The 27,988-nt window shown below is 36.5% G+C and overlaps 1 protein-coding gene across 4 annotated transcripts in view; it reads left to right on the forward strand.

The window, feature by feature from the left end:
• Positions 1 to 27,977, forward strand: part of LOC105209073 (uncharacterized) — a 206,455-nt gene extending 178,478 nt beyond the window's left edge. For all 4 annotated transcript variants that reach the window (XM_054232332.1, XM_054232331.1, XM_054232333.1 and 1 more), the window contains 2 exons: positions 15,051 to 17,431; positions 21,790 to 27,977. In XM_054232332.1, the coding sequence (XP_054088307.1) occupies positions 15,691 to 17,431; positions 21,790 to 23,033 (2,985 nt within the window). In that variant the 5' untranslated portion in view covers positions 15,051 to 15,690 and the 3' untranslated portion in view covers positions 23,034 to 27,977. The remainder of the gene's footprint in view (positions 1 to 15,050; positions 17,432 to 21,789) is intronic.
• Positions 27,978 to 27,988: the final 11 nt, after the last annotated feature.

The following is a 27,988-nucleotide window of genomic DNA, read 5'->3' on the forward strand; positions in this document are numbered from 1 at the left end:
TTTTGCTGTGAACATATTTATTTTCGGTTGGTTGTGGCCTTTTACCGGCGTCTAGACATCATTAGTTTTGGTTTGTTGCAACAACAGCAGCAACAACATGTGCAAAAATCAGCAATGCCTCACAAAGCAAAAGGAAGTTTATTTTACATCATTTCCGATGTGACTAATGCAAAAGGCAAAAAACGCAGAAGTAATGCCAAAATATTGCTGAATTAACGTTGCCACTGCTTTCCCCCATGACTGTTGCTGACTTTTGGTTTAACTTAATATAATAATTGGCAAGTCATGCCGCACTTGTAATCGGAAGTCACAATTTCCTTCAATCAGATTTGGTTAATTATGTATTACTGAGGTTGTACTTCTATGTTTATTCATAATAAGTCTTTAATTTCTGATTTATGGTTGTATTCGCAGTAGAAGGGTCCACAATTATTCATGCTGCCCATAGTTAAGCATCGGGGTTTTAATTGACTAAAAGCAATTAAGCTTCGACTGTTCGGTAGATTTATGCCGACTATTTCATTATGAAAAACCTCTCTGAGGTTAATATAAAGTCTTGTAAAACGTCAAAGTAATTATTTTAACGTAAATTTTAATCTCTCGAAAGAAGTCAGACCCAACTTACACTTTTTGACCTAGATTTTTTTCTTATCAATAACCTCTGATAAATCGTTTCCTAACTATTTTTGCAATATCCAGCACTAATCTTCTATTCTTATAACTTTCATTCTTATTCCTTATATTTAATTTTTCCCAGAACGTTTCATGTTTCATTCTAACCAAAAGAAGAAGATATTATTCCAGATTCATTTCAGTCTTCCCTCTTTTCTTGTTTCATGCATTCTATCGATTCTTTCGATTTAGATCTAGCCAGAAACATTATTTAGAATTCAGTCTTTTGAGAACTAGATTTATTTTGGAATTTATATCCCCTCCCCACATACATTTATGAAATTGAAATCACAGCTACTTTTCTTTTTTTTTACTATTTATGGTATCAAGAATCTTAAGCTTTCGTATAAAATTTGACTGATATTTTGCTTTTACATAGACAGTGTTTTGAAACTTTAAACAAGACTCCTTTATTTCACTGATTTTATAGTGATTTTTGTAGTTAAAAACGTATCGCAGAGTAGGTCTGTCGAAAAGCAACTTATAGTATAACATATGATTTTTCTGAATTTTTGAATGGTATTGAATTTTGACTTCCAAATGTTAAACTACCACTCAAAAGTACCAAAAATTAAAAAAAAAAATTGTTTGGATCGCCTAAAGGTATGCTTGTGTAAATTAAGTAGCGGTGTATATTCTTCACATATTCTCTCTCTCTTACACATACTCAATATTGTTTCTCTCTTGGTAATAAAATCGACTGTAATCAGTTTCAAATTTAATCTACATTAAAAAACAAATTTTTTTATTACAATAAAATGTATTTTCAACTGATTATTTAGCCAAATATTACTTAATTGTAACTATTTATACTTTGTATAATTAAATAATTACCATTAAATTAGTGATTCTTGTTAAACACATTCAACAAACGATTAGTGGAATTGTGAAATTTTAATGAAACCACAAAAATGCATTTAAATGCGCTTTAATTAATTCGGTTGTGTTTTGTTGAGAGTTAAAAGCGCCATATTTAAATTTGTAAAGCGCAATTAAAATGAACTTTTGTGCAGTAAACATGAACTTTGTTGATAAATTGTTGAACTTTAAAGCTAAACACCAAAAACTTATTTGGCAGTTTTATTGCCAACAGAACAAGCAGCGTTGCTACTAATCCACAGCAAAAGCGAATTACACGAATTCCACGCACACACACACACACACCCAAATTTGCCATTTGCTGCGAAAGAGAGTTTAAAATTATAAACAGAAAAACACATTTTTGGATGTGAAAAAGGCGGAAGCCAAACAATGGCAAACGCTTAGCGTTTTGTGTGGCACACCAACACACACTCAAACAAACAAACACAAACTGGCAACCAAATAACGGTATACGGGGACACTTGGCAGTTTTCCCAATATTGCACATTTTTGTGGCGCTCAGTGCAAATGTGTGTGGCTATGTGTGTCTGTGTATAACTGCTTTTCAATCGATTGCATTTGCAGAAGCAGCAGCATTTGTTTAGAATGGCGACCAATTCGCACGCCCAGCCAAACAGCAGGGGACTATAACCACTATTTGCAGGCCACCATCATTATCATGCGGCGCGGCACTAAAGGATCCAGAGAATTATACATATGTAACATACTTGTCACACACATACCAACACATACTCATTTGGTTTAATCGCGCTCATGTGTTTGTGCGTGTGTGTTATCGTTTGTTTTCAAATCCGCTGGTTGTTTGGCCAAACAATCGATAATTGGCAGCGGCTTTCAAAACGAATTGCATTCCAATTAGAATTCCAGCGGTCGTCGGCCATCGCAACATGCTGGATGGTCATTTGAAAATTTCGTTTATCTTTTTATTTTTCCACACACGCACACGTGTCCCCACAATCGCTTGGTGCGTCAGTGCAATGAACCTGCGAGAAAGAGATACTTGTATTTTTCAACGCAATCGCTGTTGTCTGGTTTGTGCCTCGTTTGTCGCAACTGTTGCACAAATGGACCACATAAAATGATTGTGGCGGCTTTACCACGCATTCATTGTCGATTATTTGGTGAATATGCACCAATCGATTGCGTGTGGGTTGTTTTTGTTGTCACTTGGTTTGCCAATATTTTTTTTGTACTTTTGTTGTTGTTGGTTTTACAATTGTTTATTTTTTTTATTTTGAATGTTTACCTGTCTGTTGCACGTTCAGCTCGCAGCCGCAGGCATTTAGTGTAGACTCTGTGGTGGCACTTTTTGACAGTGATTTTATAAATCGATTGTTGGTTGTCCAGTGATGTATAGTAACTTTATTTAGACAATTTTGTTTGCATTTTTTTAAATCTCCGTTGATACAAATAAATATATTAAATTTTGGGTAGTGTAATGACCCCTACACTGCCTCCTCCTTCTTTGGGTCCCTGCTGTGGGCCTTTTTCGATCGGGTTCAGCGTAGCTGACATTACTAGCGGGTACTCTAGTGGGGTTCGGTTCTGCCCGCACTCCCCTAGTTGTATTTTCTCCTCTCTGGGATGTCAGAAGTTGTGGCTTGCCTACCCTGTCGCTGCTCGTAACGGGCATGTCGTCGTCTCTCGCGTACTCCTCGAAAAGCGAACGCTCATCTGCCATTAAGGCATCTAGAAAGCGTGGTCTTCTCCCTGAGCTGGGGGTAGGTACCCTTGCCGCTGCCGGTTTGTTTTTGTCTTTGTCTTTGTTGCTTCATCTGATTATTAGGACCAGTTGGATCAAGATATTTGGTCTCCTGGTCAACGATTTCTGTGGTGAAATAAGACAGTCCGCCACGTCAGAGCCCATGACGTAGTAAGGTCACCGTTAACGTGGGAATACTTGGGAAGGCTCCGTTAGAATACAGCCAGATTTACCTCTGGGCTGCAAACTATCCAATGGGCACGGGAGTCGCATAACACCGTGGATTAGGAGGTCGCCCTCTCACAGCCAGCGGCTGATTCACCATGTAAACACGGAGCAGCTAAAACGACAATTTGGCGGCGGCCGGCTGAGTGTGACTAAGCCCCTGGAGATTTGATTTTTAATCCACTCTGTATGCGGCCTAAGGCGAATACCTTTAAGAACCTTCTTATTCATAATATAATAAACGTGCTTTGTGTATTTTGTAAAAAAATGTTGTTGCATTAAATAATTAAAAATTTTTCCAGAAATTACAAATTATGTCAAAAAAGTTAATAATTATAAGAGAATTTTTTTTAGAAATGAGATAAAAATTATTTAGATACATTTTTTAATCTAGCAACATGTTGCAAAGAGTATAAGATCTCTTTATATATATTTTTTTTATACACACAAATTAATTTAAATATTTCTTTAATCAATCTCTCTCTAATTATTATTCAATATTCTTCATCCGTATGGCTAACATTAACATTTAATTACCCGAAACAATGGGATTGTTTCTTGTTCGCCGCATTTTATTTCTTATTCGAGTGAGCCTATTAAGTGGAACGAATACAAAGTTATAACAACACATGTATACATACATACATATCCATATAACAATGTAATTTATTTTGTTTTACCAAAGCAAATTGATACTTAATTAGTTAAATATTTCGATGAGCTGTATAGACAAGCAATAACACTTATGGTATATATAAGCACAAGTTGTGAAGGGCTGTAGGACAGCTGCGTGTGTTTAGACACTTATATAATCATATGAATTTACCTGATGTGGCCTAAAGTGTCCTAAACAACCACTAATAATGTCATAATTATTAATAATTTTCTTTCAATCAAGCATATATGTATGTTTGTATGCCTTACTTTTCCACGGAAAATTTTGACATTGAACTTTTCCCAAGTCATGCCTGCATTCACTATCTAATTATGCCATACCCTCCTTAATTCTTCAATGCACTGTTATTTGGTGTATTATGTGGCTTTCCTTTCTTCTTTTCGCTATCTTTCCCACATCTCTATTATTATATATTATTTTCTTTGTTGGTGATGAGTGTGCTTGTTCTAACCATAAAACTCATAATAAAGAAATTACTTAACGATGTATTCAGCGCAGGTGGAATTTTTATGTTCAAAAATTCTTGCCATATATGTGCATATGGTTATAAGTACCATTCCAGAATGAATGTTTCGCTCTAATTATCTAATTATCTAATTGTTTTTATTGATATTGATTGCATGACATGACATATCTCTCACCTTCCATAATTACAGGTGCATATTTTTGGGGTTTAATGTGTTAAAGCATTTTCGTATTTATTGAAATTAACTCAGAAAATGTATTTCAATTTCACAGAGCTATTAATTTAATGAGACTTTAGAAATATTTTGGGGGTTATATTTCAAAGGTAAAATGCAACTTAAACGTACCAGAAGGTTTCGAACCAAAAATTATATGTTAAACTAGTATTTTTATCCACAAGTCCTTCCGTAAACAATTGTGAGTGAAGTGGTGTCCTTTCTCTAAGGATTCAAAGATGTTCGACAAGTAAAAACAATATCCACCACCACTTTCGATTTCCAGCTATATATGGAAAGACATATATATCTTAACATTTTATACGAATGATATTTGCTAGAAGCAGGAGAAACTGTTCCGAACTCACTACAGTTCAACTGTTCAATTTACGATTTATCAGGTTCAGTTCTAACTGACATGAAATATCAGCCTTTTTCTTCACATCTCTAGACGTTATCCACTATAGACATCACATACAATTTCTTCTCCTATTTTTGTAAAGACCTCTTCTTATACTAGTTATTCCACAAACACCCAAAAGTTCTTCCAATCTTCCTTTTTTTAGAATTCCCCAAAGAACTGAATTATAAATTCACTATCGCTTCAAATTGAAAAATTAATATCTTTAAAATTGGAGCAAAGGCAATGCGATACTCGCCATTACGACTCAATTACAATGCCACAAAAGTAGTTCATGCAGACCTCTGCTGGTGACATGCAAAAAATAACCTCGTTTTTTATTGAAAATTAAGTGAAATCAATATCATAAATTTTGCATTATCATAATTTATTTTTTTGCTCTCCAATGCTCTGCTTCTCTATTACATTATAATAGTAATAAGTATTCAATTGCTCCACTTTTTATGCAACTAAATTAAATGGCATTCGCGGGTGGTATCACCTTACCGTCATCGAGCGGGCGGTTGGCAATTGCCATCGACTGCAGTTCATTTCCATTGGAGGCGGCTGTTGGCAACAAATTGATACCACATAATTTGAAAATTTGCAATTGCAGTTCAATGTGGCGACGGTGTGTGCCACAAATGGTGTCTCTGTGTGCCTACACAACTTACATACATATACATATATACATATAAAGGTTAGGGTGGTCAGTTCTTGGCTGCATAGTTTATGATATATTTGGGTAGGTGGCGCGCTCTTCCTTTGTAGAAATTTGATTGTTAAATCTCCTTCGAGTATTTTAAATAGCAAAATTTATAAATAATTTCTATTCTATATTAAATTTGACTCAAAAATCCTTCTTCCTCTTCCCCTCACTTTTTAACCACACTCTCAGTTTTACAAATTCCAACTAAAACTTATCGGTTCACCCTAATTTAAACCAGGCACACTGTGTATGCAAGTTGCCACATTGAGGGCGGCACCTCGAACTGCTTCTATCGTAGGCGTTGCCACTGCGGTTCATTCTGCTCTAAACTCGGGTCGTCGTAATTGTGGTGTTGGTGGCGGCTGATTGGAAAATTCGTTGCCAACTGTGCGCTACATAATGCAATAAGCATTTACAATTGTCAACTTGCATTGTGCCAAACTGCTGCTTCATGGAGTTGTGTGTTGACGTTGTCGTCGTCGTCGTTGTGCCACAGCGTTGCGGTTACTTGTTGGCATTGCCAGCAGTGGCAGCAGCCACAATGCGAGCATTCAAGTAGGCAAGCAGGCATTCGATTTCAAGCTGTCGATAATACGCTAAAGCACACTCGAATGGCAGGCGTATCGAAGTCATTGAGATTTAATAATAACTGCTCGGGGTATTGAATGCAGCAATTGCCGGCTGCCCTTGTTCTAGTGTTTTAAGTTTTGTGCTGTATTCAATTCGAATTTTCATCTCGAATTTCCCGTGTTATCAGCTTTTGTAGTTTACATTTTGTGTTCTGGTATTATTTAATGCAATTTTATTGTGCTTTATTCCATTAGGTGCTCAAATCTTGAGAGAAGCTGCGGTTTATTATTATTTTTTTTTTTTTCAATATTCTTCAAAGCTTCTGCAATTAGTGGTAGCTGAATGAGTAGATGCGTAGTTCTGCTACTACAGCTTCAAATATCTCTGTTGAAAGACTAGATCGAAAACTTTACTGCATGGAAACATTATTTTATATATTTTTATTCTTGCAGATAAATCTAACCACAGTTATTACTAATGAAACTGAAATTTAGATGTTCTTATAGAATTCTTCTTCTTCTCGACTGGCGTACCCACCGCTTACGCGGTTATAGCCGAGTCCAAAACAGCGCGCCACACATCTCTCCTTCTGGCAGTTTGGCGCCAATTGGTTATTCCAAGCGAAGCCAGGTCCCTCTCCACCTGGTCCTTCCATCGGAGTGGAGGTCTCCCTCTTCCTCTGCTTCCACCAGCGGGTACTGCATCGAATACTTTCAGAGCTGGAGCACCTTCATCCATTCGAACAACATGTCCTAGCCAGCGTAGCCGCTGTTTTTTTATTAGTTTGGTTTTTGTTCGTCGAGAGAGGACTTCACTTTTCAATTGCCTACTTAGTCCATAGTAGCACCTGTTGGCAAGAGTGATTCTGCGTTGGATTTCCAGGCTGACATTGTTATTGCTGTTAATGCTGGTTCCCAGGTAGACGAAATTATCTACAACTTCAAAGTTATGACTGTCAACAGTGACGTGGGAGCCAAGACGCGAATGCGCTGACTGTTTGTTTGACGACAGGAGATATTTCGTCTTGTCCTCGTTCACCACCAGACCCATACGCTTCGCTTCCTTATCCAGTCTGGAGAAAGCAGAACTAACGGCGTGGGTGTTGTTTCCAATGATATCGATATCATCGGCGTACGCCAGTAGCTGTACACTCTTATAGAAGATTGTACCTTCTCTGTTTAGCTCTGCAGCTCGTATTATTTTCTCCAGCATCAGGTTAAAGAAATCACACGAGAGTGAGTCACCTTGTCTGAAACCTCGTCTGGTATCGAACGGCTCGGAGAGGTACTTCCCGATCCTGACGGAGCTTTTGGTGTTGCTCAACGTCAGCTTACACAGCCGTATTAGTTTTGCGGGGATACCAAATTCAGACATCGCGGCATAAAGGCAGCTCCTTTTCGTGCTGTCGAAAGCAGCTTTAAAGTCGACAAAGAGATGGTGTGTGTGTCGATCCTATTTTCACGGGTCTTCTCCAAAATTTGGCGCATGGTGAATATCTGGTCCGTTGTTGATTTTCTAGGTCTAAAGCCACACTGATAAGGTCCAATCAGTTTGTTGACGGTGGGCTTTAGTCTTTCACACAATACGCTCGACAGAACCTTATACGCGATGTTGAGGAGGCTTATCCCACGGTAATTGGCGCAAATTGTGGGGTCTCCCTTTTTGTGTATTGGGCAGAGTACACTGAGATTCCAATCGTCCGGCATGCTTTCTTCCGACCATATTCTGCAAAGAAGCTGATGGAAGCACCTTATCAGCTCTTCGTCGCCGTATTTGAATAGCTCGGCCGGTAATCCTTATAGAATTGCTGTCTTCAAATTGATTTTTATTGATATTTCTGCAACAATAATTATTCCATAAATAACAAAAAAATTAAGTCATTACACTATCAAAGCTGTGAAGGGGTACTATTCCGCTTATTTCCCCCTAATTTGAACAGCTTCTCTTCATTAAGCTTTAGTAAATCACCTCCTTTATTGATTGTAATAAAGTAATTGTAATTGTTTTATTTTTTTAAATATTTCTTCTCCTAAATTTTTTGCTTCATTTTCTTCACCCACACTATTTCAATTATGTCTTCGACTCTTTCCCTTTTTCCTTAGTGCCTTTTCTTTCATTTGTTTATTTACCCTTCATTTGCGGTCGCATTAATAAACTTTAAACGCACTCAGAAATTATTTCAATTTTTTCTGCCGCTCTTTGATTGCTTTAATTTGCGGCTTATTTATTTTACTTCTTTTCTGCAGGCAGCAAATCTAAGCCTGACACCATGCACGCGTGCTGGCAGAGGAAGCCATATAGAAAGTTCATTTGTTGTGGCAAATAAAAGCTGTAGCGGCCCTCTAGTAGGTGACTGACTTCATAACTTAAATTTTCATTGCAAAATTGTGAGGTTGTTGGACCCATATCACAATGTAAAAATACAATTTGTATTCTTTATGCTTAAATATAGTTTTCTTACTAGGGTTACCAACATATTTGTTTTGCCATATTAAATGTTAATAAAATAAAATTGAACTTCCCTAACTTGAATCAGCATAATCCACATAAACTTCAAGTTATGGAAGGTAATTTGTATGAAATTTTACTTATAGTTATGGAGAACTTCGAATTATAGAAGTTCGAGTTATGGAAGTTCAACTGTACCTCAATATATTAGCTTTTTTTTGTACATACGCTGCTCCTGGAATAACTCCTGTGCACTTAATTTTGCGTTCCGTTGCATTCATACATTCCCCAACCAGCTTTAACAAACTTCAATGCATTTCCTGCTCATTTCAAGCTACCATCTTCACTTCTCCCATTCTCTACTTCCATTGCTTCCCGTTAGCTATTTTATTGTTTCACATGCCATAATAGCTCTTAATGACATTTGCTAGCTGTCATTATACTTGAATATTATTGTTTAGCAGTGGCACTGTGGTTGCTGAACCTTGGCACTGCGCGTTGACAGGCGTGTTTGTGACAGAAAATGAAAATAATATCATAGTAGGTATGACAGTTCATCAACTTCATTTGAAGTGTCACTCAAAACAGGTTCCTTCGGGGTTTTAACAATTCATTTATATTTTTCATTTATTTTTTATTGCCAACTATTATATTTCGTTGAATTGTTGTGAGTTTAGAACTTTGCTCACTACCGTAAACTTCATTTAGCTTTTTAGTTTTTGTTTTATATTTACTTTAGTCCTTGCAATAGCAGCCTTACCGCCGGATTTGTATACTTTAACCCCACAAATGCCACATCCATGCTGAACTCTCTCTCTCTCCACTCTACTCACAAACAACAATAATAACAGCAGCAACTCTTTTCGCTTGCTTTCTGCAAATATTAAAATACAAAAATCCTTTATAAAACATTAAAGCGCGTGAGCTTCATAAAACCGCTATTCAAATGCGTTCAAGTGTCGCCTGCGGCTTTCAGCGTTATTGCCACCGCGTTTATGCAGCCACTAGTAGTGGACTATACATTAACAATTAACCGCGAACTGAGAGAAGTGTCTTATTTCAATTATTTTGCAATTCTGTGCATACCCCCTTAGCCCTCGCAATTCAACGCAATCACCACAAAGAATTTCCACAAATTTTAATGTTTCACATTTCACATTCTGCATTCTCTTGCATTTATTATTTTTCAGTTAATTCTTTACAATTTTTTGTTGCCTTGAAGTTGTGTCTCACAATAATGGCGAATTTTCCAGCAATTGCCGCTGCACCCCACTCCAGCCTCTCCAGTCAGCCAGTTTGGCACGCTCACATTGCATTTATGCACCATCTCTTAAATATACAATATATTTACAGTTATTTGCATCTTGTGTCTTTCTTTCGTTCATCAGCACATTGTTGCTGCCAACCATCAGTCCAGTGTCTGCTCAAGTGTCTTCTACTTTCATTGTGCCGCTAATGAATGGTCGCAAAGCAATTTGCAATGAAAATGATTCTTGTCTTCTTCGCCTCTCTTCTTTTTCGCTTTTTTGCGCTTGCATTGAAAAGTATTTATTCAAGGCCAGCATTCTTTCTTGGCATCAACTCGCTGCGCCAACTTGCGTACAGCGCTTACTGCTTAAAGGCGCATTAATCATTACCTTTGAAACACAAGCAGCTGTGATTTTGCGCATGAATTTCACCAAATGACAATGAAAAAGTTTCGCAATTGTGCGAGAGAAAAATACGCGGGTGTTGGTTTAAAGAAGGACTTCGGCATTTTAAATCGCATAATGAAACTTAGTGATTTTGCATGAAAAGTAGTTTTTATATGCTCTAGAAAGTTGAGAAAAGTTTTCTAGCGAAAAGAATGACAGTTGAGAAAAATATAAAAAATACTGCAGAAAAAATGTTCATAGAAAGTTGGTTAAATCTATATATTTTGAGGTTAGTAGTGCCTCTTCATCATTGCTTATTGATCTGACAATGCTTGATATTGAAAGAATGAACCTCCATTAACAACGGCAATACCGAAAAAGTTAAAAAAATGACTATCGAGAATTATTTAGCAAAAAAGGGATAGCCTAGGTCTTCCGCATCTCATATCGGTCAACAACACATTTCCGTTGACTCTTTGAACTCCTAAAACTTGTTCTAAATGCGTGGATATTTTGCAAGAGCTCTCTTTTTACTCTTACTCATAACTAAGAGAATCCTAGAGAATTTTTATCCTAATACTTTTTTTGTTCTCTTGAGAAGCAAGTCATAAAATAAGGTGAATGAATTAGTGAATCCATATTTTGGGTTTCTATACCTATAGAGTAGGGAAAGACCTAACAAATGTTGCTTGTTTAAACTTAGGAGAGTTCGATTTCCCAACAATACTTCTAAAAGTACTCTTCGAAGAGAAAGTTGGAATGAAAGAGTGTCAGTACAGACTTACTTTTGTCATAAAAACTCGAAAAGATCGTTAAATGGATCATATGCCAAAAAGGAAATAAAAATATCCAACTATACGTCTCAGAAGATTATTCTAAAACGATCAATAAAACTAGAAACATTATAATTTCCACCAAGAGGATAGTAACACCAGATTCATTGCACTAAGTTTAAATATTTTATTATTTCGATCATCTGTGATAATCTCAGCCTTGTTTAAATATTTCACATCATACCTTCAAGTCTTCGAAACTACCTACCATTGTCCGCACTGAAATCGCGTTATAAACTACAATTTACAGTTCACAAAATTAACACTGCACTAAGCATAATGAAAAAGCGGCATAAAACACAGACTACAGATTTACTATAGTATAAAGCGTACAAATCCTAGCTAGCTCCTCCTCTAACTATTAAACGTGTACTAAGCAGCGTAGAGAGAATCACTTAAACCACCTTAAGTCAGCGAAATGCCTTAAGACGTAACGACGGTAATGAAAATGTGCAACAGTTACGAGATGTTTGCTTGCACCGCCAAAGGGGGATAAGGGGGAGATGCTAGTACTTAGTAGCTCATCGCAAGAGCTTTTATACATTTTTGTTTCTCTTCTTAGTTTACCATTTGCTTTCGCCAGTGTTAATAGAGTTCCTTGTTTTGTAGTTTATTTTTTGTGCGTAAATGGTACGTGCAACAATGTTGCGCAACATTTGAAATTGCTACAAGCGCACGTACCACGAACAATGCAGCTGTTGCTTGTCAGTCTGAAACGTTGAGAGAAAAATAAATGTAGTGCTGTTCGAGGAAATTGTCGTTTTTGGTTTTATTAACATTTTTGTATGTGTATATGCATTTCCTTTCTTACACTGTAATTGAGCTGTTAGCACTGGCATTGCTTTTGATTTTCGTCTTTTTTCCGCTGCGTCTGGCTTTTGCCTCTCCCCCAACTGATGCTCCACTAACTTCGAGGTCTGTATGTGTGTGTGTGTGTATGTATAGCCAAAGTGCACAATAATTTGCCACTAATCCAGGCCATTTGTCAAAGTTTTTCTTAGCTCATTTCTCAAAAGAAATGGAAAAATTAGTTTCACTGCGGCGAAGCGAGTAAAAAGTAGGGAGGCAAAAAAAGCCAAAAAAAAAATCTAGTAATTAGCACGACAGCTAGAAAATGAAATAGTAAAATAAAAAAGGCCACGAAAAACTCATTGCCAGCAGCATAAAAACTACCAAACAAAACCGATGCGCTTGACTGCGTCTTGCAACAATGTTGACTTAATATCAGCAATCAGTTGCGGCAGTCGAGCAATTGCGGGCAGTGAAAGTTTCGGAATGATTTCGAAATAACACGCTGTAAAATGCTAATAAATCAAAACGTTATTTCTATTGTACTAGTTTTTTACTATTTTAAATTATGTTACTCCAGTGCAGTGGTAAATGTTGTGGAAATGGCGGGAAACAAATATGCTCGAAATGCAAATACCGAAAACCTCAAGAAATTTATAAACTCAGAAACGTCTTTTTTGTAATGTGAACTCATTAATCAGGCGGCTGCTAAGTGTGTAGTTACATATCTAATGCAAAGTTGGCTTCGGTTTGCGTACTAACTTGAAAAGTTGTGAAGCGAATAAGCAACTGGTATAAGTCAAATATGCTGGCATAATTAGAGGTTGGTTAAAAACCAAAGAGTTATTTACTTTAATGTGGTATCCAAATGTATAAAATTTAACACGTTTATTTTGTTGTTGCTTTAATATATATTTCTTTGAGAAAGAATCAGAATTAGTTCGAAAATAAATTCCGAATCGAACAAGCAACTCGTATAAGTCAAATATAGGGAAACAGACTGATTGTAGGGGAAAAGAATGCGGTTCCACTATTCTTATGAAGTATCCAAATAGTCTCTTATATTTATTTTAGCTGGTTAACATTGTTGTTGATTTCAAATGTACCAGTATATATCAGGAAAGGTTGTTTGATGAAAAATATTTTCAGACAGGGTTGCCAACTATATAAAAATATATTGATTTTTGTGATTAAAATAATCTAATGAACTAGCTATCGCAAATCACTACTAAAAATATTTTAATAAAAATCTTGGCAACTCTATCGAAAATATTATCTTTATAATTTTAATATTTATACTCTCGCAACAAAAGTTGCTAAAGAGAGTATTATAGTTTTGTCCACATAACGGTTGTTTGTAAGTTCTAAAACTAAACGAGTTAGATATAGTGTTATATATACCAAAGTGATCAAGGAGACGAGTAAACTTCAAATCCGGATGTCTGTCTGTCCGTCCGTGCAAGCTGTAACTTGAGTAAAAATTGAGATATCTTAATGAAACTTGGAACACGTATTCCTTGGCACCATAAGAAGGTCAAGTTCGAAAATGGGCGGAATCGGACGCCCACAATAACCAAAAACACTATATAGCTATAACTAAGAGCTATAACTAAGCCATAAATAAAGTTATGAAAATAAAATTTGGAACATAGGATCGCATTAGAGAGGGGCACATTTGAGTGTAATTTTTTTGGAAAAGTAGGTGTGACCCCGCCCCCAAATAGGTTTTTTGTATATATCTTGCCAAACTTTCTGCAGTCGTTTCTGTTAGCCGTTTCCTTATACAGTCCAAAAATGAAAGAAATCGGATAATAACCACGCCCACCTCCCATACAAAGGTTAGGTTGAAACTGACTAAAAGTGCGTTAACTCATTAACGAGAAACGTCAAATTTTACATAAGAAATGGCAGAAGGAAGCTGCACTGAGATTTTTTTACAAAATGGAAAATGGGCGTGGCGTCGCCTACTTATGGGTCAAAAACCATATCTCAAGAACTACTCGACAGATTCGAATGAAATTCGGTATATAATATTTTCTTGGCACCCTGATGACACGTGTGGAAAATGGATGAAATCGGTTCACAACTACACCTACTTCCCATATAACTAAATTTTGAATCCTTCTGATTCTTTCACTTTATAATGTATACATAAGGAACAGATAAAGATAGCGAAATAAAACTTTACACAAATACTGTATTTGAGCTGTGACATCACTTGAGGAAAAATTGTCAAAATCGGACCATGGCTTTTCAAGGCCCCTGATATCAAACATGCCTAAGGGTAATTTTTCACCGAAAATATAGGTAAATCTCTAAATAAATTGCGAGTGTATAAAATGTTCGGTTGCACCCGAACTTAGCCTTTCCGTACTTGTTTTTAGATAACTTTCTTTGCGATCCAGAACACATTATAAACTTTTTAAAATATAATTTGAAAAAAATAATTGACATTTTTTACAAAGTTTGAAAAGTTGGCAACCCTGTTAAATTTTTTTCTTTACGAAATATCTTGCATATTACTTATAAGAAGCCATATAAAGGAAGCACTTTGATATTTAGTTGTTGCGCCAAAAAATTATATGGCAACTCTAAAATAGTTATACATAGACCTTTTTTTATGGTAACAATTTTTGCTCTCATATTCTAGTTAGATATATTATTGTGGTTTAATATTAACTAAAAAAAAAAAATATTAATATAAGACTAGGTATATATGTATGTATATTGTAACAACAATAAAAATAAAAAAAAAAATATTTTTAAATTTATTTTTCTGCTATTTATTTCAAGTTTTTAATTACAATTTTTCTCTTTTTCCCACTTTCAGACCGTCAACCATCAGTGTTCTGCTAATTACAAAGTGACACAATATTTGCTGCTAAGTAGCGCTGGTATTATCGCAAAATAAGAACCAACAACACAAAGCGGTAAACACAACCGTTAACTCCCAAAGGCGACAAAATAATCAAAAAGCAAGCCAACAAATAACGAATATACACAAACGAACTGTCAGCAACGCAAAGGATACACGACAAGGACGTTAATTAATCACAAGCTTGTGCTGAAAACGAGCTTGCCACACAGCAACAACAACAACAACAACAACACTACAACAAACATACATATACGCGCTCACGCGGCAAACAAAGCAATCAGCAACACGCCCAAAACAAACCCGCCGACCCAGCAGCAACAACAGAAAGCTTAGCACAACAACAACACAGATTGTGTTAACGCGAGCTGACAGACAGACAAACAGTCATACCGAAAGCGGATAGCTAACGGTCAGTCATTGCCACATTGCGGCGCATTGCAGAGACGAGTTAATAATACGCCTGTTGCGGACGTCAGCAACCAGCACGCATTGTAAGCACGCAGCAGCAACAGCAGGCAATTATCGGTAATAGCGGACAGTTGAGAAGCTGTAGCAGCCGGAAAGGCAGTTGCACGCCGCGCCACAAAGGTAAATGCGTGCAACACGAAACGGCATTACACACGCCAGCAACGACATGTTAAGACACATTGATAGTGGTGTGGCAAGTTGTTGCAGCAGCGACAGCAACAAAAACACAATGCACAATCAGCAGCATTATCCAGCGAGTTGCGAAAGCAGCAGCAACAGCTACAACAATACAACAAAACACAGCAAACACCCGGCGCTACAACAACGCCAACACAGCGCGCGCTCTTCCTTCACACCGCTCGTGCTGTTCACACAAACACTCTTCGCGCTGCTGCTGCTCGCCAGCATCGCACCCACGGATGGCAACCCCGATTGGATGCAACACTGCAGCATGTGCCATTGCAATTGGAATTCGGGCAAGAAGACTGCCGATTGCAAGGCGCGCTCACTCACCGCCATCCCCGACGATCTGAGCAACGAAATGCAGGTTGTGGACTTCTCGAATAATCTGATACCGGAATTGAGGCGTGAAGAGTTCGCCGACGCGAATTTACAGAATCTGCATAAGATCTATCTGCGCAATTGCACCATACAAGAGGTGAACCGTGATGCGCTCAAAGGTCTGACCATCCTCATCGAGCTGGATATGTCGCATAATTTCATCAGCGAGCTGCATGTCGGCACTTTCGCGGGCCTGCAGAAATTGCGTACGCTCGTTATGAATCACAATGAAATTGAGGTGCTGGAAAATTATCTCTTTGTCGATTTACCGTTTCTGTCGCGCATCGAATTCAAAAACAATCGGCTGAAGCAAGTCGAAGTGCACGCATTTGGTCAACAACCGATGTTGTCGGCCATCTACCTGGAGGCGAATGCGTTGTATGTGTTGCGCAAAGAGACCTTCTCGCGCATACCCAAACTGGTGCATCTGTCGTTGGCGCAGAATCCCTGGAATTGCACTTGCGAACTGCAGGCCTTCCGTGATTTCGCGCTCGCCAACCGCCTGTACACACCGCCCACAGACTGCGCACAACCGCCAGCGTTGCGTGGCAAGCTATGGACCGACATACCATCGGAGAATTTCGCCTGTCAACCACACATACTCGGTTCGGTGCGCTCTTTCGTCGAGGTGCAATCGGATAATATAACACTGCCGTGTCGCGTCGAAGGTTCACCGCGTCCGAATATCACCTGGATCTACAACCGACGCACCATCAATCCGAACGATGCACGTTTCCGTGTGCTCAACTCCATCGAACAGCAGCCGGTCATCAGCTCCGATCCGCTCGAGTCGGTCACCTCTGAGTTGCGCATATTCAATGTGCGCGCCAGCGATAAGGGCGTCTACACGTGCGTAGCGGAGAATCGTGGCGGCAAAGCGGAAGCGGAATTTCAACTGATCGTCGATGGCGACTTCTTTGGCGCACTCGAAGGTATCGGTGTCGGTATGGGCGCCTCCACTACAGACACGCAATCGAATTTCCTACTCGTCATCTGTTTAATTGTCATCACGGTGCTGTTGATACTCATGTGCATACTACTCATTGCCTGTTGGTATTGTCGGCGTGCACGCTCTTATCAAAAGGATGCGACAATGATGAGTGAAAACGGTTTGATATCGACGAAAATGGATAAGACGAATAGTTCGATGCTTGAGGGTTCGGTGATAATGGAAATGCAGAAGAGTCTGCTAACCGAAGTGAATCCGGTTGAGAAGCCGCCGCGTCGCACCGAACTGGAGAATGTCGATGGCAGCGATGAGGGGCATGAAATCAAGAAGACACTACTGGATGAATCACAATTCGGTGAGTACACATTTGAGTGCAGCAGCAGTAGGTACAGTTGCATGTTTGTCTATTGCAAGTTCGCCTAAATTAATTAACTACAAAAGTAATTGAAATGCGTCAATTGCATATTGACTTGTTAGGCAAACATTTGTGCTGTTGTTACTACAGCTTGTGTGCGCCTCGAGTACCTTTGTTGCTTGTACACGTACTCTCTCACTGTAATAAGCACTTGCCAAGCATTTGATTGCTGACACATGCTACTTGTAATCGAATCTTAAAGGTCAGTAACTGTAATGCTTGACATTTCTATCATCAACACACACAGTACTTAATGAAGTCACTTATCTCTTCAATGCATCACTAAGCTAATGAGGCGTGTAGGTGAGTGCCAAGTAGGGTACTAGTATGGGTTAGGGTAATAAATCGAGTGCATAAACATTTTCATAAAGTGATAAGAGAGAGAGAGAGAGAGAGAGAGAGATAAAAACAAATAGAGAGGGTAGAGACATGAGGATAGTGTTCGAAGCGATTAAATGGGCTTCGTCCAATAATTTTTTGTAATAAAAAAAATAAATATTATATCAAACTTAGGATTGCCTTAAAGACACATATTTGATAAAGGATTACTGAAATTTTTGAAGCAGAATATTATAAACTCTGTCATTGTGACGTCATTATTGGCGCGCACTTGAGGGAAAAGGTGCGTCAGCATTGACAGCATAACTCCTAGAAGGATCATCTGAAGAAAAAGTAAAAACATATGTTTTCTGTAAAGAATTGGATGAAGAACAGGATAAGAGTGTGGATTTTTCAAAAAACAAAAAAATTTATAAAATTTTGGGGCATTTTTTTTCTTGAAACAGTTGTAATTAAAAAAAATATCCAAGTCCATGTAAATTTTATCTCGAAGACTTATCTGAATAATCATCAAGTTAGATTATATTGATGTTATGGAGACATCTTGAAAAAAGGACTATGAAAACACAGTGCTGAGAAAACACCTTTTAAAAGTTTGATTTACAATAAAGCCACTCTTATGCCGTATCTCAAAAACAATTATTTGGATCGACTTGATATTGATTTTGGGATAATATTCTGGAGGTGTTGAGAATATTCTTGAGATTATATATAATTTAATAAGTATAAAACAATCGATTTTTTGAAGTCGTGAAACTCGTCATTGATCTAGGATTATTTTCAAAATCATAATATTTTATAGTTTTTTATTAATTTTAGGATTTTCTCCAACATACCTTTACTACAATAATGAGAAAAGTATTATAAGCTTAGTAATCTTCTCTTCCATCACTTCATTAAAATTAGTTTCTTAGTAACTTATGTCTTTAAGAACCACTTCATGCTGAGTACTCAATAAACTATTACCATTGTTGGCTTATACATATGTACATGTCTTTGTACCATTCAATGTTCGCCCGCATTATTGAGTGCTTATCTGTCTTATTAGCATTGCTGCCATGTATTATCTCCTGAATTTCATAGATATTCGTAACTTTGCATCATTGAAATGTGCTACTAATTAAGATTAAATCCAATCAATGTCTTGCAGAAATTTCAACTGTAAATTTCAATGGAACGTCAGTTGGCATATTTGTTCATACACGCAAACACACATGCAAATACAAAACGTATCCGATATGCTACTAACTAAACTTGAGACACTAATAATATAACAGTATTTAGTTGCTAACATTTGCAGTGCCACTCAAACTGTATATACATATGTATGTGTGTGTGTGTATTTGGGTGTTTGCTTGCAATCAGTACGAATGTGCAACATGCAATTATCGGCTGTCTCACTTTAACTTCTTGGTATGGCTACCCATTCCACTGTGGCATGCAACAAACACATACACAGACACACACCGAATTGTGCAATTTGACTTTTAAGCATCACATGCAACTCTCTGCATGCCATTAATGCACAAATATTAATAATTTTGGTAGAGTTTTTTTTAACATTTCACATTTCTCATTTGGGTATTTGGTCTGCTTTAAGAATACTCATTTATTGCTTCTGCTCGAGCTAATTATCAAATATTGCGAAATATTGCCTTGAGATATGCAAAAGCACACATTCATATATTTAGTTATACATAGATATATCTAAACACTTTTGCATTCCAACTGTGGTTCTTCGAAACAATAATTGTTATTATAAGAATTCCATACCAATTGTGTGTGTCTGGTAATTATTATTTGTTTCTGACCAAGGCTCTAATGCAGCTAATTAGAAATTATTCGTTTGCTTTTGTATATAATACGATATGAGCGTAAGTGGGTGGTCATTTCCTATATATACAAATTCATGTAGTTATTCGAATAGTAGATTTTATAGCTAAATTATGCTAAGCCATGTACAAATATGTGTGTGGATGTGTTTGCATATTTGCTGGCAGCCAGCAGCTATTTTGTGTTGCCATAGCAATTATTCTATTAGGAATTCATGACATGAAGACAGAGGTTCAAGCTATAATATTTTGTATCGAATTATATATCGTCCCCTCAATATAACAAAGGCGTATGTGCTCATACGCCATTATTTTTTTATTGCATATTTAGAATCTCCATCATTGATTCTATGTCTGGTCAAAATTTCGTCAAATTCTACTTCCACAAAGTGGGTCAAAATGTCATTGGAAAAAATGGTGTATAATTTCATGTTCAAAAATTTAATAGACATCGGATTTGACAAAAACTTTAAACTCGATTTTCTCAAAACCCAAAAAAAATTATACTCTATTGTTATATTGAGGGGACGATATGATACATACAGATATGAGGGTAGATATATTAATATACAATTAGACGAGTATATATTCGGCAAGACTCAAATTTTATTTATAGAAAGTAGCTTAGTAAGTTCAAAAAGCAAAGCTCATTAACGACATGATATTTTTTGTGTATCATATTTCTGAACAGCTTATTGCTCATTTTAAATTTAATTCCGAAATTTAAATTCTTATATATTATTATATTGAATATCCAACCTCAACCTTAGGCTGGCGAACAGTCTTTGACATTCAGTTGAGTACTATAGAATAATTATCATCTATTCGTATAGTCGTTTTGAACCTCAATATTTTTTTTATGAGCTGATCCATTTATGTTCGTTGATGCTTGGAGAAAGAAACTGGGAATTGCAAGTTTCGAATAAGAAAAGCTTTTTTTAAAAGATCTTTAACATGACATCTTGAAGCGATAGATATTTTATAAATATACGTCGTCTTTAAAAACTTAAGCATCCGCACTGAAGAGGGAATCGTGGAACTATTTCGTTCATAAGTAGAACTTTACTGAAGGAACTAAAGACTTCGATGCCAATAAAGCTTTAAAGTGTAACGAATCGAACAAAGTATACCACTTTAATTATTTATCCGCATACTCTCTTGTATTGAATTCAATTCTAAAACTTTGTTTTTCCTTTTATAAAACTCTTTTTGATAAGAGAACAGCCGCAAAAGGTAGCGAGTAGAGAAATGTCGAATCTATGACGGTTGTTACTACGAAAGGGCGCATTTTCCTTCTCACTTTTTTGAGAATAATATCAGAAACAACTTATAATTTATAATTTGTTTAAATATTAAATTCTTAAACTTCATAAATTTACAAAAACTTTCGAACCTTTCTAAAATTAAAAAAAAAAATAATGAAATCGTTTGAAAATTGGCACAATTTCTTGCACAATCAGTGAATAACTGAAATTCCTTAATTCAAATAACATTTTTCAGTTCGTAGTCTCTGTACGGCTGCAGCAAAGCGGCAAAAATGTTGGAACAAATTGGCGCTTCATTTTTATATGGGCTGTCAGTAGGATTTTTTCGAGCAACTTGCATATCAGCACTAACGCTACTGAAGTCTACGCTCATATATAGATAGATATTTAGTGGGGAATTCGTTTTCGGAAAATCAGCGTAGTTGGCGGTGGCGCGTAACTAAACGATTAATTGCTTTTGGCTGCTTTGGCGCGCGCGCCAAATAAACCGTTCAATGCGCGCGCTCATGTTGGAAATTTTTCAATTTTCCTACAGCAGTTAGGAACTTGCAGTTTTTCTATTGTCATTTTTGTTATTTTTTTATATTTTAATTGAGAACATAGCCGAGCGCGATATGCGCACAATAAACTCTGGCGCTGCAATCAAAGCATTCTAATTGTTTTAAAATTTTATTTTATGTTTTATTGCTGGCACTAACAGTAGCATGCAGCAATAAAAGGATTCGCGCAAACAAAGCGAAAAATCTCGCAAACAATTGCGCATGTTTTTCAATTAGTCAGGTCAATTTGTGTGCCATTTATTACGCTTAACTCATATTTTTTCTCACACACGCTCCTTTTGTTTCTGTTCTTCCTTTTCCAGGCAATCACCCGCGCGACGATGAAACCCACTCAGTCGCTCTGTCGGATGCCACAGCACCACGCGTACGCCACACATACATCGACGACACCTACGGCACCAGCCTGCCACCCGATCTGCTCGCCTTCCCAGCACGCGTGCCACCCACATCACCCTCCATGCAATCGTCGCACAGCAATATACCCGAGCAAATCATCTATGGCATACGTTCACCACCGCTCACTAGCCCCGTGTACGCGCACATGACACCACATGGCATCTACGGCACCACCACCATCGCTGCGGCTACACCGAACGGTTTCATGACACTACAACATCCGAAATCGCGCAACTTGGCGCTCATCGCGGCCGCCAACAATCGTCAACAGCTGCAACAGCAACATGTACACGCCCACCTGCCGCTACAGCATGGCGCACAACAACAGCAATCACCATTCTTGCCAGCGCCTGTTATGTACTCACCAACCACGGCGGTGGTGATGAAGCAAGGCTACATGACGATACCGCGCAAACCGCGCGTTCCCAGCTGGGCGCCCTCCACATCCACCACGAATGCCACACAATTGAGCGAATTCCAATCGCCCACATCGCCAAATCCCAGCGAAACGGGCACCGCCACCACCGCTGAACTGGTAGCGGAGCCGGTCTACGACAATCTCGGACTGCGCACCACGGCCGCCGGCAATTCGACGTTAAACTTGCACAAAGTACATCCGGAGGCGAGCAGCGGCGCTGCAACATCGACGCGTTACACAATGCGCGATCGCCCCTTGCCGGCAACGCCGAGCCTTACATCGGTCGCCTCGTCGAGCGCATCGGCGGCGGCCATGCAACAGCCACAGCAGCAGCAACAACAGCTACACACGCCAACAAAACAAAACAAGGGTGTAGCGAGCACATCTGCGGCGGCAGCAGCAGCGTCCGCCTCGAAAATTTATGAGCCCATACATGAGCTGGTGCATAATCATCATCATCTGACAACGACCTCCGACACGGAGCCGCTTTATGGCACCGCGCGACATCACAACGGTCTCACCATTGTGCCGAGCGTCACGAGCGGCAGCAGCGCGTTGAACACTTCCACCAGCACCAACGCGTCGACGGGTGAGCCCACAAAGTTGGCGAAAATACCGCCACGCCCACCACCAAAACCCAAGAAGAAGATGTCAGTGACAGCGACACGCGGCGGCCAAGGCAGCACCAGCCAACTGTTCGACGACGAGGGCGAGGACGGTACTGAAGTTTAGTTGCAAGACAACAATGGCGGCGACGCGGACAGCAACAAGCAGAGCGGCGACGCCACCTAAAAGTTTGTGTGCGAAAAAAATGGCAGCGTATAATGAACCATATGTGGAAATGCAGTGCTGGAAGCAGACTCACACACATAGGAGAAATGTATGGTAAATGTGCGAAAGTTTAGTGTATAGGTATGTAAGTAAGCACTACAGTACGTATGTATTCATATATTATATGTATAGATAGGTATGCATGCAATAGTTAGTTGGAAAATAATTGGAAATCAACTAAAGAAAAGTGCGCGATTCGCTGACGCCACTGCTGAGGATGGTGAATTCAGGAGGTGGGTGTGTTGAGGTGTCAATGTTAGTGGAATTTTTAGTTTCATTTTGCAGAGGAGAGTGAAAAGGTAGTTGCAGATCTGATATGTGTCTGTCATAAAGGGCAAAAAAGTTGTGTTGTTACCATAGCAAATGTTTGGGCATCCTGTAATCCAATATTCCATTTTAAAGTTTTATGATGTGACCAAAAAGTGTTGGCTTGTCAGTCTGAGTATTCATTTTAATACTCATCAACTTCAATCTTATTGCTATAAATCAAATTTTCACTTTTTTAATAAATTTGAGCTTAAAGCTCATGCTTTCTTGTTGTTGTAATGCCGAAAAGCATTCACAAAATAATTTTGACAGTCCTTGACCGGATAAAAACTCCTTTAGGTTACGTATACCCGACCTGAAATCGGAAAAGCTCAAAGGACATGAGCTCAGCTTAGTTTAAAGCTTGAGCTAAGCATTCACCAAATAATTTTGACAGTCGTTGACTGTATACAAACCCCTTCAGGTTACGTAGACGCGACCTGAAATCGGAAAAGCTCAAAGCTCATGAGCTTTAAAGCTCAGCTTAATTTAAAGATTGAGTAATACAAAAACAACATATACATTATGAAACATTGTTATAAAATGTGTGGTGAAATAATCAAAATGGTGTGGTGAAATAAAAATGGTGTGGTGAAAAGTCAAATTTTAAATTTTTACAATGAAAAAGCTTTTTTGAATTCTGAAAAGTTAAATTAAAACAGTTTTCGATTTGGCTTTTATTAGTCAACTATTCATTATCTTCATATTATTTAGGGAAATATTGCCCTAGAATCCAATTTTTTAATCAAAAAAGCTTGAGTAAACCATTAAATCACTTATACTCATTTTATACCACAACTATCGCCTAAGCCACTGTCTGTCAGTCAAACCACCAACACTGCTATGTCCATAGCCAAATAAAACTGTCCTCAACCCAACACACCACTCGAATTCACCACCTCACAGTTGAAATGTGGCTAATCGCGTGACGACTTGTGTGCCAAACGACTGATGTAGAGTTTAGTAAATTACACAGAAAATTACAAATAGCAAAACAAAACCCGAAAAAAGCATAGAGAACAACACTTTTAGAAAACATGAAATTGCAATAATGGAAATGTAGAAGAAGAAGACGAATACGAATGAAGAATGAAGAAAATGCAACTAAAAGGACTTTCATACTTAAAAAGTAGTAGTGCACAATTTCAAAGAACAAATTAGTACACAACTTTTGTTTTTTGCTTTGCTACTTTTCGTTGTTGTTGTTGTTTTCTTGCGATTTTCAATTTTAACTACAACAAACATTTTTTTAATTGAGCAACAAAAAAATAGAAAAAGTAATAAAGAAAACACTTAAAATTGGCGCACTTTGCAACAGTGAATGAAAGAAAGGAAGAGCGAAAGCGGAGTGAAATCGAGCGGAAGTGCTGAAAAAGCGTTGCAGCTGCGAAAGCTTTAAGCAGGATGAAAGCTGTAACGCTAGCTGGAGGCGAAGAAAATTGAGATTGCAGTTGGAAATGTGGTGCAATGAACTCGCATATATACATATATCCGCCGATTATTTGCCAAGTGTGGATTTCGTTGATTTTGCCTTTTGCTTATTTTTTACCATACTCCCTTTAACAACAACAAACTTTCACATTAATTCGAGAAAAAGCTGCAATTTTTTTACATATTTTTTTACACTTTAATTGTAAGTACAGTAGCGTGTATGTACATTCTTAGCTAGGTATACATTTGTAAAAAGGTAAGAAAAAAAACGGAAAAAACAAGAAAAACAAAAAATGAAAAATGAAAAACGAAAAAAGTGAACAAGCGAAAATCTAAATTTAGTAAAGTTTAACTTTATAAAATAATTTAAGGCGAAATTTTCAAATTATAGACGAAATGTGTAAAACTGAAGCATAAGTATGAGATGTATGAGTAAAATAGGTGATAAGTGATCTAAGCTAAGCATGTTTTAGTACTACTACATAGGCATGTATATGTAATTAAAGTAGAGTTAAGCAGATACTTGTAATGAATTTAGAGTGTAATGAAAGGAGAAAAAAAAGAAGTGAAGCGAGCTCGATTGTGCGCTTAAAGCAATGTACAATATTTAAGCGCAATGCATTTTAAAGCTAACAGATTTATATATATGTAACATACATACATACATACACATAACGGCTAATTGTTTGTAATTATTCATGCATAAATATTACAACAGCAAAGCGTTGTACAATAAAAGCTGGCAGAATTTACAAAAATATGCATAATTGAAAAAAATCAAATAACAATAACAACAAAACACTTTTTAAAAATGTAAATTAATATTATTATTAATTTTAAGCATTTTTTTTTCGCCACGAAAATTAATTTCACACATACAAACATACGAGGACAGTGAACAAATGCAGAGGAGAATAAGTGTAAATAGTTTAGATTGCATGTGTTTGTGCAATTTATTGCCGATAGGCTGCTAAATAATGCAAATCGTATGTGTACAATTTTTATTCTGAAAAAAAAAAAAATATTGAGAAACAACAATTACCGTTTGCAAACAAATAGCACAATTATGCCGAAATCCTGCAGCTAATTTGAATTAAAATTGTAATTTATTAAAACTGCATGCAAAAAACAAGCATACATATAGCATAGTGTTAGAAAAAATGCGCAAATATTAATTGAAACTGTATATACGAAGCACACACACACAAACATATATACATACAGAATACAGATACTTATACACAAAACTAATCAACAAATATTTTATAACCCAATTGAAAATATTCGATGTAAAGCGTTTGTATTTTTTTTTTTTTTTGAATATTTGAACTCAATTAATGTTAATTTTTCTTTTTCATTATTGAATTTTTTATTAATTTTTATGAAATTTTTTCGACTTTATATTTTTCCCTTTACACTTCAAATTCTCAAATTTTTAGTCGCTTTTAAGTAAGCAAAATTATTGCAACTTTATTTAAATATTTTGTATTTCATAAACTTAAAAAAAAAATAAGAAATTCATTTGAAAATGTTGTGCAACATTTGTATCGGCAACATGTTGCTAGCAATATTTTAGTTTTCTTCCAATTGTATTCCACAATGAAAAAAAAACAAAAATTAAAAAATTGAAAGTTTAACATTTCCATGCTCAACGTGTTGCTAGCAAAATTTTAGTATTGTATTCCAAAATTACAAAAAAAAAAAACAAAAATTATACATTTCAAAAATTCAACGTTTGGTAGCGACATTTTCCAAATTTCCATCCTCAACATGTTGCTAACATTTTAAAATTCTTAGAATTTTAGTCAAAATTTAAACAAAAACAAAAATTATATATTTCAAAAGTTTAATCTTTGCTTGCAACATATAAATATTTCTCAGTTTTCATTATAAAATGTAAAAAAAAAAAATAATAAATAATTTCAAAATTGTCAAATTTCCATACTCAATATGTTGCTAGCAACATTTAAAAATTCTTAAAATTTCATCCCAAAATTAAAAAAATACGCTTCAACAGTTTAACCATTGCTAGCAACATTTTACAATTTTTCAGTTTTCATTTTATAATGTAAAAAAAAAGTAAATATTTCAAAAAACATTTGCATTCGCAACATGTTGCTGGCAGCATTTTAATTTTCATTCCAAATTCATTTTTTTCCTAGATAAAATATAATTTTTGTAAAATTTTAACATTTCAAGAGTTTAACACTTAGCAACAATGTTGCACAACATGCTAGCAACATTTAAAATTTTAAAGTTTCATGAAAAAATCTAAAATTAAAATTTAAATATAAATGTCTGAAAAACAAATTTAAACTTAACAACAATGTTGCGCAACATATAGCACTTCGTGATTTTCCGTCATTATTAAAACCAGTAGCAGCAAATTATATAGTTTTACTAATAAAAAACGCCTCCCAACAGCAACTCAGCTAACACGCTACTGCAATTAAATCCACTCTACGTAATTTGCGCTCCATAAAATATTTACTTCAAACTGTTATTATAAATTTGTTGCATTTTCGTAAAGAATGTACAAATTTTAAAAATACGAAATCAAAACAAGTTGTGCCTGTCGTTAATTGTGTTCTATTACAAAATTGTGTCTATGATGTATGCATTTATTTGAAAAAAAAAAAAAAAAAAAAATGCGAAATTTGTGAACCCAACGAATTTTTAGCAGCTAGCAGCTAACGCTATTTTTTATCAAAAATTTATTTTTGTGAAATTTCGCACAAAAAATTAAAAAAATATATTTAATTTTATTAGTTTATTTAATTATACGATTTTCTAACATTACATTTTTGTATAAATTTATTCTATATCTTAATTTATTTTAAGTTTAGAATTATGAAATTTTTTTAAGTTAATTTAAGCAGTGTTTTGGTACTACAGCTCTCACTCGTTTGGTTCAGCCTTTGCATTATATACATATATATATATATATATTTCAATAATTAATGTATATTTTTTAAGCTCATTAGTTTTATTTTTTTAACACGAAGGCAACCGACTTTAGCATTTGTAAGCCAAGCGTTTTAAACGCATAAATTATTCTACTTTGTTTTTAATTATTTTAGTTTTATTTTTTTGTATTTTTTAGCTACGCACTAACAGTA

This window comes from Zeugodacus cucurbitae, chromosome 5 (genome assembly GCF_028554725.1).
Source record: "Zeugodacus cucurbitae isolate PBARC_wt_2022May chromosome 5, idZeuCucr1.2, whole genome shotgun sequence".
NCBI lineage: Eukaryota > Metazoa > Arthropoda > Insecta > Diptera > Tephritidae > Zeugodacus > Zeugodacus cucurbitae.